Source organism: Lutjanus erythropterus, chromosome 12, assembly GCF_056507025.1.
Source record: "Lutjanus erythropterus isolate fLutEry1 chromosome 12, fLutEry1.hap2, whole genome shotgun sequence".
Taxonomy (NCBI): domain Eukaryota; kingdom Metazoa; phylum Chordata; class Actinopteri; order Lutjaniformes; family Lutjanidae; genus Lutjanus; species Lutjanus erythropterus.
Genome location: NC_139328.1, coordinates 21,665,491 through 21,682,723, shown reverse-complemented (window position 1 = coordinate 21,682,723; position 17,233 = coordinate 21,665,491). Strand labels below are relative to the sequence as shown.

Here is a 17,233-nt window from a genome sequence, read left to right as displayed (position 1 = left end):
ACACCATATGGACATTTTAATGAGGTGAAAAATGTGATTTTAACTGGAGGGGGTTTGTAAAATGTCTTTCCTCCTATATTAGGCGGCAAGGATCATCGCTAAGCTAGCTGCCTGGGGCCGTGATTTGATGGAGGGAAGTGATCTGAACTACTACTTCAACTGGATCAAAAGTCAACTCAGCTCACAGGTATGTAAATCAGTGTTGGGTTGCTAAGATATCTTGTGATGTTTAAAAGTATGTTTATCTAAATATCTGGATCACAGAGGTGGTTTCAGTGACTTCTGTCAAAAAAGTCATTAACTGGCTATGAGACAGAGCCATCAATATTACCATGTGACCTGTAAAGTATTGTGTAATTTTTCTGTGCCTTTTTTGCTACAAATTGTATGTTCTGTGTGTTTTTATACATCTAACAACAGTACAGTGTCAAGCAGGTAGTAGTAGTCATTAAAGATAAATGGAAACATGATGCCATATGGTGGCAGTTGAAGAGAGATGATGGGGTCAAAAGCAACAAAAAGTTTTGAAGACAAATACTGCATGTTCATTATTAAGTCTGAAGTGTATGCTCATTTAAAAATAGCTCACACACCTCACAACTCATCACTTTAACACAATATACTGAAGGTGTGAATGCTACTGCTGACAGTGACCCTGAAGAAGACCTGTCAAGGACCTGTCAGTCACAATGCATCATCAGTTATTTTACATACATATTGCCACAAAAAATAAAGGCTTTTTAATTTCACACAAACCCTACAATGTGCTTTGGATGATTTTGAAAGAGACCTATATTTAAATTTTTTTATTGGAGACCAAATTTTACCCATGGAATGAGCACAGTACACCTGAAGTATCCAAAGAGCAGCTGTATGTGATCACCACAGCAGCATTTCTACTCCATTGTCTTCAAATTAAAGTTTTTGTTTCTTGTTTTGATTTGTCATGTCATGGGGTTATTAATTTCTTAGATGTTTGGACATCAGCGTGTAGAGACATTGGCTTCCCCTTTCTCATATGGAGTTTAATTTATTCCTTTTTTCCAAAGTGTCCAATCATCTTAAATGTCAAAGCAATTTCTGCTCTCTGTCTCGATTCATTTCCCCTTAATTAAATTCTATTGTTTGGGCTCACATTGAAAACCTTGTCTGAATGAATGTAATGTATTTATTCATATTGAGTTTAAGCTGGCTTGTCAGGCCTTGAGATGGTCTGATGAAAGCTACACTGTAGGTGCTGCCTTTGCCTTGGCAGATGTATGCACAAAAGAGTGGGCTGATAAAACAGTTGAATATTGATTTCCAGTTTCTTTTGTACTTCTGCATTGCGCACAAAGATTTCTAAAATATCCGGAGGTGCAGGTACAGCCAACCTTTCCAAAAGCATGATTTTGTCTCTCTTTGTTTTAAACCTTATGTGTCTTTGCAAAATATGTCCTTACACAACATTGGCACTTTATGGGTTTTTTCGGTTCTAGTGATGAAAAGTAGGGGTGCATGATAAATCATAAAAAAAAAATTCAATTCATACATCTATGCAGTCTCATTTCTAAATGATTACCATTCACTCGCTCTTTTAGGACAAACACACCACATCACAAAGTCCCAGCAGCAGGTACACACCACACAAACCTCCATAACAGTGCTTTGCCATCCTTTTTTTTATTATTATTATTATTTTCAACAGGATTTAAAGCGATTGTTCACTCAAAAATGAAATTTCACTTAATATCTATTCACCGCTGGAGCTACAGTGGAAAACAGCATTGCAGCCAAATCCAGTACAACTGAAGTGAGCAGTGACCAGTTTAAAATGTAAAAAAAGAACACAATAAAACCACAAAATGTCTCCATACTGCTCTCGTGGTGTAATCCAAGTGTCTGTAAGCTGCAACATTAAAATTTCACTCAAAAAGAGGCAATTTAAACCATGTTTTTAGTCTAAATGTCAACTGTAGCCTCTCCTGATCTGCGTGCACACGCCTGAAGCGGGTACACAAGCTCTTGTTGCAATTGCAATATGGCCAAGTACAATATTCCAATGACAAAACTTGTAATTTGTGCTGCAGAGATGCCCTGGCCTACAAATCTTGTTCTTCAGATGGAGGAAAGCATATTGGTTTGGTACAGATATCAACAAAAGTCACATCATAGTGATTTTAATTTTGTTTCACTTAAAATGAAAATTGTGATGCAAAAATGAGCTTGACTACTAATCCTGAATCATATCACAACTGCAATATCTGTCAAAATAATCAAAATATGATTTTTTAAAAATCATATTGTGTAGTGTGTGTTTTACTACTCTAGAGTTTGCAGGTCTGACCAGAACTACTTCTTGAAATTATGTTTGATATTAATTTCTCTTCTCAACAGCCAGTCAACGAATCAGTGAGAGTCTACTGTCACTGAATTGTGGTCACGCTTTACAGCACAGTCTGTGTAGCCCGATGCCTCTGTTACTTAGCTCGATTGTGAACTACTGTGCACTTGTTTCTTTTGTGTATCTCTCATTAGAACCTACATGGTACAGGTCCAGAAACAGGCTCAGGAGCAGGAACTATTTCCCCCAGTGAAGTGAGTATGAGTGAAGTGCATCTTCGGTCACTTTGGCGCTTCCAAAACACCAAAAAACAGCAGGGTTTTTGTAAGCTGGAATCTGTCAGCTGTCAGTTATCTTTCACATCTGTTCTTTCCCCTCTTTATCTCTCCCATCTTATTCTTGCACTCCAGTTTTTCATGACTAATTGCAGATTGTTGGAGACCTGAGTCTGTCAGAGCAATTTTAGAGCAATTCTCCATTTAGACAGCATGGTGTTTGCTGCCACTGGTTGGTTTTAACAGTACACGTGGAAGTTGCATGCAGTAAGCCACTTTTCCTTAATGCTCAAAGCGCATGAACAACACAGCTTCTCCTGTACATTAGGATAACAAGGAAAATTGGAATAGCATTTGTGCAGCAGCAGCAGCATCCCACCATTCTAGATCCCACACTTTCTCAAGCATAGCGTGATTATTCTGAGAAGTGTGCTCAGTATTATAGTGACCTGAGTGCTATCTAATAACTGAACGTCATCTTTTCCTCTGCATTTTCAACCAGGTAACCTCCACTTCTCCACTCTTCTGTCGTCACTGCTGCCTGTCCTTTCTGCTGGACCTCTCTGCTTCTCTTCAACCTCTTTTGATTAACAGATTAATGTGATCTATTTTCTCCTCTCAGCTTCCTTCCACTCTCTAATCTCAAATTGACATTATTCTGCTCAGGTGTGATGGGACACTTTTCCCTGCTATCGCTCTGTATTGTACTATTGGGTCTGTGATCTAGCATGTCTTGATGTATAATACGATAGACTGCATGTGCAATGCCTCAGGTTTGATCGGTGACAGTAATGCAAGTTTTTGGACTGGCCTTCCACGTGCTGTCTCTGCTTGTCAACTACTCCATGTTTCAGATCCGCACTAATTGTACTTGACCCTCTAACATGTTGTTTGTTTTCCTGATCACACAGCCAAGGCTCATGCTGCTGTTTGAGTAAGAGTTTGCTTTTGTCCTTTGCAGAGCTCTCAGTATGTCCAGTGTGTGGCTGGATGTCTTCAGCTGATGCTGAGGGTCAATGAGTATAGATTTGCCTGGGTGGAGGCTGATGGAGTCAACTGGTGAGTAATGACTCCTTATAAACAGTGTTCCTGCAGTTTTTAAGAGTCTAGAACAGGGGTGTCAAACTGGGAGGCCATGGGCCATTTCTGGCCCTCCCTCCAGCCCATAATATGATGTTAAAAATGTATCATTCAGCCCACAGAATTGTTTTCCTATTTAAGTATTTTTTCTAGTTGTTTCATACCAATTTAGGTTACCCCTTCAAATGGCATACAATTAATAAAAAAGAAATAAAAATGCGGTTCTTCTAGTGCATTCTCTTCTGTTGTATTTCTGAAGGATTGCATTGACAAATCTTGAAATTCTATGTAATCTAGAATAGCTTGGTCAACCATATTTCTCTATCTGCACACACAGTGTGGGTTATCAAGTTATCAAGTGAGATTTATGATCAGTTACATGATAAACCTTTCAGTTTTTAAAGTTTTCATTGCATATTCTGTGGTGTGTCACAAAAGCGCAGACAAAATGGACAATGCTCAGGTAGTCATTTTCATCGGGGGTTAAATGACATAAGACTTACTGACTTTGGCCATTGCATAGCCGACTAATTAATATAAAAAATATATAGACACTGCTTTTGTATTTTTTTGTGAAGTATGATGAAAAAATGTTGTAATGGGGGATTAAGGATTCAATGTAGCTGATCTGACAGATTTTCAAAACATTTAATTCAAATTCTGCTCTATAAAAGCCAAAGTATATTTGAGTTTTATGGGTTTTTTTTATTAACTTAAATAAAAGAAGGAAAGGAATAAAAATACAAAAATATGAAATGGCCATGAGAAGTAGATAATTATTAGTTATTGTATTGACTGGAAACAGTCCATATCATACATCCATACTGCCTGTGTTTCCACGTGGAACTTGAAGTTTCAGAAACTACTTATCAAGGACTAAAGGGTTCCTTCAACCCCCTGATGTATGAAAAAGCAACAGCTGTTTTTACACTTAATGTTTTGTGTGCAACTATGTAACAGTGATGACACGTTATTATTGCAGGTCGCTGTTTCTAATTCTAATTTAAATTTAAATTTGTCTTCAGCATAAATGCTTAATAACTCCTGATCATTGGTCCATCTGTCTTATGCTGTCTTCTGTTGATGTTTTGATGTTGATGTGTTTTTGCTGTTTTATTTATTGTAGATTGTTAGTATCATTGAGTTAAACATTAGCATTATAATTCATTTATAGTATGTATAGTAGGTTTGCTATATGCAGGGCAAAAGTATTGTAGTATTTGGAGTACACAAAGTGTAACTTGGCTTACAGGTGTCGATTTAGAATGAAGAACACAAAAGCACAAGAGTAAAAATGAGTAAACGCCAAATGATTGTGATGGTTATCACCAATGCCACTTCTGTCATCCTTACTTGTCACCAAAACCAACTTAAGAGAGCAGAAAGAAGAAGCAGAGGCCAGACAGTAGAGGAGCACTCTGTCAGATCCCTGGCTATTATCAGGCCAAATTACATTTACTTTAAAAAGCCAATTACTGATGGACTAAAAGACCTCTTGTACCTGTTAGTGCCATCTTTAGAGATGATGGAAGCAAATTAACCTCACTTTGTAAAGTCTGCTGAGAGTCCAGTGAGATGACCTGAGCTCTCTCTGTGGCTCTGACGTGACGCACATTGACTCTTGTAAGTTTTGAAAACTGTATTAAATCTTCAAAGGCCACAATTTCAGTGACATTTTAACTTTCTGTATGTGTCATATTCTTGATGAAATCTACCTTCTGCTGAAATAAGTCTTTTTACTTTTTACTTTTTACTTTTATGATCAGAAATATCCCAGTGGATGTCAAGTATATTTGCAGTTATTTTGTTTTGCAATTCAGACAGCCAAAATAAAGTCTGAGATGTTAATCGACATGTAGGGTTGTTCCGATACTGATGTTGGAAATTCCTCTAATTTAACTTAAAGTGCTGTATGTATGATTATATATACATTATTTATTTTTTTATTTTTTATTTATTTATGCACTGGTATTGGCCAATATGTAAAGTTCAGGTATCGGAATCAATTATGGGAAGGGAAATAATGGTATCGAAGCATCTATATCTCTTCCCCAATTTCTCCCAGAGATCAATCAAGAATTTCTGATCGACAGGTTCATACGGTGTACTCACTTGGGATGTGTGTGCATTTTGTTCTGCATCCAGTTTTCTTCAAGGAGTAGGTAGCTGCAAGAGTGTGAGTGAAGAACAGTGCAAAAACTAACAAAAGGCTCAATATTTCTGATTTGGAGAGTTAAAAGGTCTTGTGGTCCAATTATTAGTGATTTCCACCATCATTGACTCGGTCCCATACTGTTTTTTTAATGCAGCATTGTAAAACCGGCCTTACTGCGCAACGTATCAGAAAATTGCACATCTATGAGCTCCCACATCTCTGCACTTACCAGCCATTTCTGTAAGTGTACAACACGCTGTGGTCATGGTCATTAGCACTGTGTATTTTGAGCAACTCTTCCGTTATCTAAAGATGGTCTGAACATTTCAATCTCGGCCATCATCAGAGATAATGGATGAGCAGCATGTAGGCACACAGCTGTGAAAGCTCCGCTATTAGTAAACAGATGGTGGATGAAGATGCGGGTTTTGTTCCCAGCACTTTGCGTGTTTGTTTTCCTCCCATTTTAGTTTTTATTGATTTATAGTTTGTATTTTTTCTGTTAAAGCATCACAGCGGTGCTGAGCAACAAGTGTGGCTTCCAGCTCCAGTACCAGATGATCTTCTGTGTGTGGCTCCTGGCCTTCAGTCCTCAGCTCTGCGAGCAGTTGAGACGCTACAACGTCGTGCCAGCGCTGTCCGACATCCTGCAGGAGTCTGTCAAGGAGAAGGTCACTCGAATCATTCTGGCTGCTTTCAGGGTATGTGGAGAACTTCTCACTTGTTCTGTGTGCCTCTAAAATGGCACTTGTCACTGAAAATGTTTTCATCACATCATACGTTTGGAGTAACATTTTACCACATAAAAATTGCATGTAACATTTGCATGATCTTAGGGCTGCAACTCACTATTAGTTGCATTATTAATTAATCTACTTTAACCATTTCACAGTGAATAATGCTTACCACAGTTTCCCAAAGCCCAAAGTGACTTCAGATTCCTTCTTTTGTCCATTAAAACAGTCCAAAACCTGAAGACTCTTATAGAGCTGCAATGATTTAATTTTGATAATTGATTATGAACCCATTATTAAATTATTTGCTAGCTATTTTGATAGCCAGTTAATTAATTTTAGTAATTTAAGACAAAAACTACAACTCGTACTTAAATGTGAAGATTTTCTGGTTTCTTTACTACACAATAGTACACTGATTACCTTTCGGTTGTTGGCAAGACACGACATTTGAAGATGTCATCCTGAGCTTTTGGAAATACTGATTGATATTTTTCAGCTTTTTCTGATATTCTGTAGCTCAAAAGCTAATTGATTAATTGTGAACTTATTTGACGATGAAAATTACTGTTAGTTGCAGCCCTACACTCTTAATTTACTATCATGAATGCCATGATAGGAAAAAATGAATGACAAAGAAAAGCAGCAAATCCTTACATATTAATCAATTATCAAAATAGTTGGCTAACATTTTTTTTGATTGACTAATGGATTAGTTGACTAGTTGTTGCATGTCTACAGTATGTACATTTTATACTGCATATTCTTAAATGTCAACACGTTTTCTTTGTACACATCGGTTCAGTTTTTTTTGGCCTGTCTGAAAATTTGGCTTGCAGTAAAACCACACAGTGTTCAGAGGGTATTTCTGTACCAGCACTGTGCACAGGGTGTTAATGGGAAAAAAAAAAACCTTCTTCCGTTATGTGCCATATGACACATATTTTTAAAAAATCAAGTTTGCAGAGCATAAATTCATTCCATCACTTTTTCACTGATTCGGTGTGTATTTTTCTAAGACTTGGCATAGCACTTTGAACATTTGCATTTAATGAGGCTGTATAGTATATTTTATCACAATAGGAGCAAACTGAAATGACAGAACTTAAACAACAGATGAGGCAGCTTGTAAATCAAAACCCATAAAAGCTGCATAAATATGAGTTATGATCATGCTGCCCTTTCAGCTCCCTGCTGTGATTGCTCAAAACATCTATTGAATATTTAATGCAGTCCTAAGAGCTGCATGGCTCTGTTGTTTTGTGATTATGCCAGGTAATGAATTCCCTATACTATATCCTGACAAAATTAAATTAATGGCGGATCCCCCATTTATCTCCCCTTGCCGTGGTTTTCTTTTGCTAGAAGAACTTAGTGGATCTGACATGGCACCAACACAAGTCTGGAACATCTTGGGAATACATTGAAAATCAATGTAATAACTTGCAGAGGGTTTACTACAAAGCAAGATGAATGGGTTAGTGAGGTATGTTGAGTGTGAAGCCAGAGTTTTCAGTGTCACAGAAGTGGCTCTTCTAATCTGACCAGATCACTAGGGTAACTTACACTCATCCTTCCCTGGAGAAGGCTATGTTTAGAGTTTCAGATTTAATCAGCTGTGAAAAGTAAAACTCTTTCACTAGCTGTTTCCCTGATGATCGTCTTTATGGTTGATATTGATTCTCAGCAGAGGGGAGATGTGAGCTATGGAAACCTGTTGTGCTGTACTTTAGTAGTGTCACTGACCAAAGCTGAGTAATGTAATTTCAGCTGTGAGAACTGATGCAGAAAATTATTTTTTTCCTGTTTGCTTCAGGTCATATTAACACTTAGCATTTTACACAATAGATCGTCTTCACAATAAAAGAATAATGAAGCAACTGTAAACACTTTGGATGATTTTTTTGTGCTCGATCCTGATTTGCTGTTTGTTTTGCACTGCTGGTATTGCAGCTAATCGATCAGTTAGAAAATTGTTTTGTCTATTAGTATTTATCACAAATAATATTAAATAAAATTCATTTCACACTGATTTGACCAAAAACTAAAGATATTTCCATGTATCCTTCATTATAAGACACTGGGAAATACTTTTAAAAAAAGAAATTTTCATAGGGAGGCTAATAATTTTGTCCTCATCTGTAGAGGTAAGCATGATCACTGAGCCCAGGAGTAGGGATTAACTGACTGGGGAGGGGTTTAGGTTTTGTGGAACCAGCTCATGTAAAGAAAGTCTGGTTATGTTGTGCTTGCTTCATAACACAGCCCTCAGTTTTCAGAGGAAAGAATGTTGTGTTGTGGAAGTAAAAAGAAATGATTGCTTGGATCTCAATATTAAGCATTTTGTGCAGATGAACACTCCTCTCTTAGTCAATCTACAATATACTGATATTATTGCTAGTAACACAGTGCATTTGTCTAGTTGACAGCCTGTGGTACCTGGCCTCTCTTGGCACACAACCCGTTGAATACCAAACAAAATATTTAAGTCGAGTCAACCAATTATGGCCTTGAGAAAATATGGATTTTTAAATGAAAAGCTTCAGTGATAGTCTGGCTTTGTCAACCCCGGCAACACCAGACAGTCAGACAGCGACTTTGGTCAGAGCACAATGGTGTGGTAAATGGCATTGATTACATGATTGAAACATGAGCACATACACCAGGGGAAGAAAGCTGGCTGATTTTCAAAACCACTGTAAAGAAAAGTACTTCTCTGTCAGCCATTTTCCATCAGCAGTTCACTGCCTTTGTAACCTCAGTAAAAATACATCTGTGCTCATAAAGGAATACCTTTCTTGTATCTTTTGTTGACTGAAATTAGTTTGAGACTACATTTATCTTAAATTATTTTATACTGTGTTGTGTTTTCCTCAGTGGAGCACAAATGTCAGCGGGATGCTTTGAATTTCCTCCAAAGCTCATTCATCACACCGCTCATACCAACAGAGCTGTCACATCAAGCTTTTGTGAATGTACCCATAAAAGAAAGGGGGCTCCACTTTTAATTGGTCAGAGAAGTTTGTAGTTCAGTTTGACGGCAGCATCACAGCTAATTAAAAACAATGGTGGGCGGTGAAGGGAGACCCTGAAACGTCTTGGTGTTGAGTGGGTTTTCCCCAGAGACATTTCGCTTACCTTACAATGAGCGTGTTTGATGTAGAGTGAGGAGAGGCTACACAAACATTGTTCCTCAACAAGAAAGAGAGAACTGTTTTGTTGAGACCCAAGGCCTACTTATAGTGTGCTGTGCAGATTTTGGGGAAGTAGGGATCATCACATGTAATATGAATTCCCTTTTTTCGAGAATACTCTACGATGTTCTGCATGTTGCGATTTTCCCAAATGTCCTAATTATGCTAATGATTCTGCTCACCACATGGGACTGGCAATGTGACTTAAATTATCCAGACCATCTGGAAGTCCTTGAACACATCCTCAAAGGCAGCACGTCCGTGTTTGGGATGTGTTCACCCTAACCCATCTTGGGTATTAAAAGATGTTTCTTTTTTTGACATGCATATTCAATTAGGAGAACATGGAATTCTTCGAGCCATAGACCTTTAAAGACGAGCAGGCTCTTCACATTTGCTATGACCTGTGCTCTCTGTGTTTGAGAAGGACGTTGTGCTCAGATTACAGGTTCTAGCAAGAAGGCCTGTCACAATTATTCCATGATCGCCGCATTGTGGTTATTTGAGCTGACCACAATCATTTTACGTAATTGTTAGAATCGTTTCCGTTCACCCACATAAAAACAGCTGGATGAAACTAACAGAAATGTCGTATTCCCATCACTATTTCCACTTTGCTTTCTGCCATTTGAGATTTGGATGGCACTATTTTAATGATGTCATTGAGCCCCCTTTCTTCTGCTATAGTTTAATGGCACCTGAGTGGAGAATTAGTGCCACCAGCTGTAGATCTTGTGGTGCTTAACTTCTAATATTTACATAATGGGAGTGGATAGAAAAACACATTACTTCGCTTTTTTTTTTAAGTTATAGCTTGTTTTGACCATATTACATAGTTTATTTTAATTTTTGGTACCTGCCATTGTCAGTGATCAGCTTGCAAATTTAAAGTTCTACAATGAACTTTCATATTATTGTTGATTTTTGAGGCCCCTGCAGACAAAAGCAGTTTCCACCACCATAACTGCAAAATATATCCTCAGAAGTGTAATTATCCAAATATCTCTTCCTGCCTCTTTTTAATGGATAACACACTACTCACAGTAACTTTGCCTCAGAAAGCATAGGCTATTTCACTGTATGGAAATAGCCAATCTTCTCGCTTATGGTTTCATTTGCTTATATGCGTTATATAGAGACATCAGAGCTAAATTCATAACCAAGGCTTATTTGCAAGAAAATGTTTGTCAGATAATCATAGCTGTAGCTCCGCTCTCTGCGGTGGCATAAAGGGTTCAGTCAGGGGTTAGAGTGGGTTTCGTTTACCTCCGTCCCTAAAGCCACTTTTCTTCTGTGGGGATTTTCTGGAATTTTGTCCAGATATTTTGCTTTTAGAAATAGCTTTTACAATACTTGGACATTGTGTTGTTGTTGTAGCACAGCTCTACATTCATCCCCCTCGTGCCTCACTCTCAGCACCTGGAATTGAATCCTGGTTTAAGAGCTGTATTTTGAAATGCAGTGTTTACCTCAGAAGAAATTCACAATATTACTGATGTTGTTTGATACTAAGACTCTGTGATTTGGATAAAAGTCTCTGTCACAGGGTGTTCAATTTTATAATAGGATCAATAACTTTTTCGAAAATCAGTGTAAACAGATTTCAGCACGCTCCAAAATCTCTGTATCTGCCTATTTCTGGCAGTAGCCTGACGGTAAAGTCTAGGAGTGAAGTTAAGACTGTTTTGATGTCTTTATCTGTATTGGGCTTATAGAAACATACAGGGTGTGTATGGGTGCTCAGAATCCTTGAAAACACTTGAATTTTAATGTCTTGTTCTCAGGGTTTAAAAAGCGCTTGAAACTGTTTGAAATTGTAATTGCATTGCTTTCATAATAGATCCTCATCTGACTAAATCGTTCACTCTTTAAATGAGAAAAAAATAAGATGGAAAAAGCCTAATTGCTTTTGCCTTTCACACAAAATGAAGACAACTCTGCTCAAGCGTCACTTGCTGCTGTGAGTCTGCACATGTGGCTGTGCTTTGTGTGATCTGTCTCCCCTCGACAAGAGAGGCCAACTTGGTGCAAGGTTGTCGTTTCAATGAGCGTGGCTTGATAAGTAGGAAATTTTCCATTAGACCTGTCATTACATTAAAGGTGCCTGTAAGTTTGTTTAGGTGGCAAATTCACAGACTAAGTGATATCTATTTTTCAGGAGGGATTGTGGATGATACAATGTGGTCGTTCTGGGATTGTTTGTCACTTTTGGCACGTTTATACATGGAATATATGACAACCAACATTACCTTATGACAGCTAATAATATTATCTCCTTCCCGCAACTGAAAATGTAGCAAATGTTAGTCACTAGTTGGCTACCTATGCATTAGTCTAACTGAGTTGGCTGTGCTTAACAGATGATTCAGAAATGTAAATTACAGACTCAACTTTAGTCACTTAAAGTACAGACAGGTGACACATTTTGAAACATATAACTTTGTTGTGTTTTCCTTTAATTTGTCACTGCTCTGTAGAAAACATATTTATGGATATTAGTAGCACACGAACGTGATTTAATTGGATGAAGAAGTGAAATTATTATTGTGTTTGAAGAAAAGTATCTTACCACAGCAGTAACGTGCTTGGAAAATCATGAAAAGTGCTTGAATTTTACTTTGAAAAAAATCTAAGAAACCTAATTATAGTTACCAAAGTACAAATTGTATGGCAAAATTGTACTTTCTGCCATGAACCCATTTACTGCAATATCTCTATTTGATAACATTATTTTATGTGCCACTGAAAAATGATAAAAAATATGAAACTACAATTGTTTACTTTTTAAATTAGTCAATTAATTAACTGCCCAGTTTCCACAATGTCAGAAAATAATAAAAAAAAAAAATAGCCCATGACAGTGTCACAGAGCTCAATGTGAGATCCGTAAATTGCTTGTCAAGCCAACAGTCCAAAACATTTAAAGATAATTAATTTACAATGATGTTGAAGAGAGAAGAACAGCAAGCTGGAGCAGCCATTATTGACATTTCTGCTTAATAAGTGATAATTTTCTATCAGCTAGTCAATTAATACACTGTTGGTTGCAGCACTAAGTCCCTTATTTACCCGTTCATTAATTAATTTGTTTGGTATGAGCTTGTCTATTCTTTCATTTATTTAATATCTCAGTTCTCAAATTAATTGCTCACATATGAGTGGAGTAGCTAATTCATAACATCTGTTCCTTAAACTGTTGTTCTGTGTGACAGAATCTTCTGGAGAAGGCAGCAGAGAGGGAGACTCGACAGGAGTACGCTTTGGCCATGATTCAGTGCAAGGTGCTGAAGCAACTCGAGAACCTCGAGCAGCAGAAGTATGATGATGAGGACATCACCGAGGACATTAAGTTCCTGCTGGAGAGGCTGGGAGAGAGTGTACAGGATCTCAGGTACCCAACGGACTGCATTTCATGAATTACATTCAGTCACATATAACTCACCAAACCCTTCATTTTCAGTCACAAGTGGTTCCACTGCAGAGAAAAACTGAATGTAATGTATAAATGCTTGGAACAAGTCTTTGAAAAAATTGGATATATTGCTGCTGTACATGTATGAATCTAGTTGATTTTCTAAAGACATGTTTCTGTTCATTTTGAATGCTGCATTGATTACATGCATGGGCGACCCCTTACATATTCTTGACAATACGCTGCCCTCTTCAATTCAGAACAGAAGGGTTGAAAGAAAGAAGCTCTTTTTTTCTGAGGGATAAAAAAGAGCAAAGATCCTTGGACATAATTTTCAGTGTTCTATGTGGTTTTTTTTTTTTATTATTATCAACAGCTCGTTTGATGAGTACAGCTCTGAACTCAAGTCAGGCCGCCTGGAATGGAGTCCTGTGCACAAGTCTGAGAAGTTCTGGCGTGAGAATGCTGTCCGCCTGAATGAGAAGAACTACGAGCTCCTCAAGTAAGATGAAGCGTGTACTGTAGAGAGATGGTTTGTTTTCTCTATCTTTTTTTTTTTCTTACCTTGACATTTAGTTACGGCTGAAGAGTAATGCTGCAGAAGGAACAGCTTGTACAAGCACAAGGCACCACACTTTATGTCAGACTTAGATTGTGCCACTAGAGAAATTAATTAAATACATTTTAAATGATGTGTGTATTCTGAATTTGAATGTGACAATTGAAATTAAATGACGTGATTTGAATCAGAAAGGTTTAATTGAATTTCTGTGCTGCATATGAAATAAGGCTTCAGAAGGTTTGATACAACTCCCAAAACTGAAAGAAAACGTGTGATATCGATTTTAAAACTGCTTTTGAATTAATTACCTAATTTAAACCTATAATATGGAAGATTTCCATATAAAATGTCTTAAAATGCATCATGCATTTTTTCTGGATGAAGAGTACTATGACATTATTTCTCAGTCGATTTCAATGACTTGTGTTATAATCAAGGGTTTATGATCTACATAGAGTAAACACAACTCCCCTGTGCACATGCATTTCTTCACAGGTCAGTCTTGACCTGTCCAGTAATGGCAGCAACGTTAACAAAACACAACAACAAGCCAAAGTGGTTAATGCAGCATCTGTGAATAATATGTGTATGATTTTGAACATGATGACATTAGCGTTTAGCTCAGAGCGCTGCGTTGCCTAAGTACAGCCAGCCAGTTTGGCTGTAGACTCTTAAAGTGACAGCTCACCCTAAAATCAAAAGTGATATTTTTTCTCTGGCCTGAAGTGCTTTTTATCCATCTAGATAGTTTTGGTGTGAGTCACTGAGTTTTGGAGATCTTGGCCGTAGAGTTGTCTTCCTTCTCTTGAATATAATGGAACTAGATGGTACTTGGCTCGTGGTGCTCAAATTGGCAAAAGATACATTTGAATAGTTTTTCTTCTGTAGATTGAAAGTAGTTCCTACATGAAGCTGCTCACAACAAGTGAAAATGAGGCCTTGAAAAATTTAATAGTTTCCCAAATTGAAAATATATGTATATTTGTTCAATGGAAACTGAAACCTAATGTTGATAAAAAAAAGAGTAACAAACAGGAATTCATTCCTAAATTTAGATTTAATCTGTATTTGAGTTGTGTTGATTGTCACATATATACAAAACACTTCACTTCAGTTCTGTCGTAACACCTACGACAGGTTGTACTTTAAACAGCTACTGAAGAGACACACATTCACCGGCATCGGGTTTGATGATTGCACCACCGCTTAATGCGGTGTCTCATTCTTGTTGTGTGTGTGGCCAATCTAAGGCTTCAGATCACACGAGATAAAGCATCAGTTCTAGCCTGTGTTCTTTGTTATTCCAGTCACACACTCTGTTGGACCTATTGACATTCAGCAAAAATCCTGATCTACCATCTCATTGTCTCATCACTGTCCTCTCTATGTAATCAGCTCAGGCATCATTTGAGCTTAAATTACCATCCTTTTTTATTAGTCTCTTTCCCCGACCCTCACCCTCACCTATGCTTTGTCTCATTTTGAATTCTGAAGTGTCACTTTTTCAGAGGATGACTTACTGCATGTTTCATGCCCTTGGATTTAGATTTTAGAGGCTTTTAACTGAGTTTTAGAGTGACATTATCCAAGGCATTTCTACATCCAGCAAAGATTAGCTGACAAAAAAAAATCTCAGCTAATGTCTTTATTTTATGAAGCTTTCTCAGTTAAGTCTTTGCCTGGAAGCAGTCTGTGATTTTCAGAGTGATTAAGGCTGATGGAATCTGCCTTTTGATGCCGTCAGTCCTCTCCTTTTGAATGCCTTTCTTCTTGAATACCTCTCTTCAATAGGATCTTGACGAGGCTGTTGGAGGTGTCTGATGATCCTCAAGTCATAGCAGTGGCAGCTCATGACATTGGAGAATATGTGCGACATTACCCACGTGGCAAACGGTAAGGTGTTTTTCTGTAAAACCTTAAAGCCACTGTTTGTAGCATTTCTGACTTTGGTACCCCATTATAAGAGTCAAACACTAGAAGTGGGAGTTCCTGAATCTTTTTTTTTTTGCTGAATAGATATTATAAACATATAAATAAATAGCACTTAGTCTGCTACCTCCATGCTCCATGTTAACACATAATGGGAATTACTATTAATGGAAAAAAGCATCATAATCACTATTTTACTTTATAAGCTTAATGTGAAATGGGTGTCTGTGGAAACTAATAGCTGATCACTTAACCTTGTTAACTCAGTCAGCTACTCTGCAGCTTCAACCCTCCACACTGACTAATGCGTAATAAATATTATTAATCTCAGTCTGATATCTCCATTTTTTTCTTAGGGTACTATTTTGCTGAGCAGGAACAGCAGTTTACTTCAAAAACTACTTCATTTACCACTTTTATATGCAGTATAGCAATGATACTGCTGAAAGAAAACCTAAGAAGATTGATTGACATGTGATATGCATTGTTTTCTGAAATATCAGTCATGATACACAACCTCTAGAAGTGTATGATTGATTTTTTTTTTTCCCATTGTCTAGTGTTAAAAAACAATCGGTCCAGCCCTACAAAACACATTACAATAAACAGCAAAGCAAAAATTGACTTCCAGTCACTCAGTGAGAATCCATATCAAAAGCAAGACAGCAGCTGTGCGTAAGTGTTCAGTCCGTTCTAGCCACCCGAACTCCGACCTCCGTCACTGTCGTAAGAAGCAGCTGTCTTGTCAGCAGCAGCTCCTGAGCAGCTGAAAGGACAGCAGGAGAACATAATGTCTTCATTTGACTGAGTAGCATCAGAAACTTGGTAAACAGAAATAGTTTATACAGGAAGGGGCAGGAAGGAAAAGAGCATTGTTCTCATTTACTGATTCTTTGATTTTTATTCTTCCTGCCCACTGTAGCAGGTCGGAGATATAAGCCTACAGAGAAACTAGAAAACTCATTGGCAAACTGGGTTGAGCTTTATTCGTCATTACAGAATTACGCTCAGTGGCTATTAATTAGGTAAACCCGCTCATTAATGCAAATATGTAATTAGCCGATCATATGGCAACAACTTGATGCATAAAAGCCTGCAGAAATTATGAAGAGGTTGAGTTATTCAGCCACTACCAGTGGAATAAATGAGATTTGTGTGACTTTGTGCCAGACTGGGTGGTTTGAGTATCTCTGAAACAGCTGATTTTCTGTTATTTTCAGTCTCTAGAGTTTACAGAGAATGTTGCAAAAAAAAAAATACAAAAGGCATCATCCAGTGAGTGTCAGTTCTGCCTTGTTAATGAGAGGTCAGAGGAGTATAGCCAGACTGGTTCAAGCTGACAGGACGGCAACAGTAAGTCAAATAACCAGGTGTTAGAACATAGCTATGCAGAGGAGCATCACAGAATGTCAGACCTTGAAGCAGATAGGTTTTTGCAGCAGAAGACCACACCAGGTTCTGCTACTGTCAGTTAAGAGCAGGAAACTGGGGGCGTCCCTATAGCTCAGTTGGTAGAGCGCGTGCCCCATGTACCGAGGCTGTTAGTCCTCTGCAGCGGCCGCCCTTAAA

General features: G+C 37.8%; 1 protein-coding gene across 2 annotated transcripts in view; it reads left to right on the top strand.

The window, feature by feature from the left end:
- Nucleotides 1-17,233, top strand: part of atp6v1h (ATPase H+ transporting V1 subunit H) — a 36,138-nt gene that overhangs the window by 5,305 nt on the left and 13,600 nt on the right. The window contains exons 5-11 of one of the 2 annotated variants that reach the window (XM_084731535.1): nucleotides 83-187; nucleotides 2,518-2,577; nucleotides 3,560-3,657; nucleotides 6,342-6,534; nucleotides 12,974-13,152; nucleotides 13,550-13,675; nucleotides 15,527-15,628. In XM_084731535.1, coding sequence (XP_084587661.1) covers nucleotides 83-187; nucleotides 2,518-2,577; nucleotides 3,560-3,657; nucleotides 6,342-6,534; nucleotides 12,974-13,152; nucleotides 13,550-13,675; nucleotides 15,527-15,628 — 863 coding nt within the window. The remainder of the gene's footprint in view (nucleotides 1-82; nucleotides 188-2,517; nucleotides 2,578-3,559; nucleotides 3,658-6,341; nucleotides 6,535-12,973; nucleotides 13,153-13,549; nucleotides 13,676-15,526; nucleotides 15,629-17,233) is intronic. The other variant, XM_084731536.1, reaches the window with a different exon arrangement.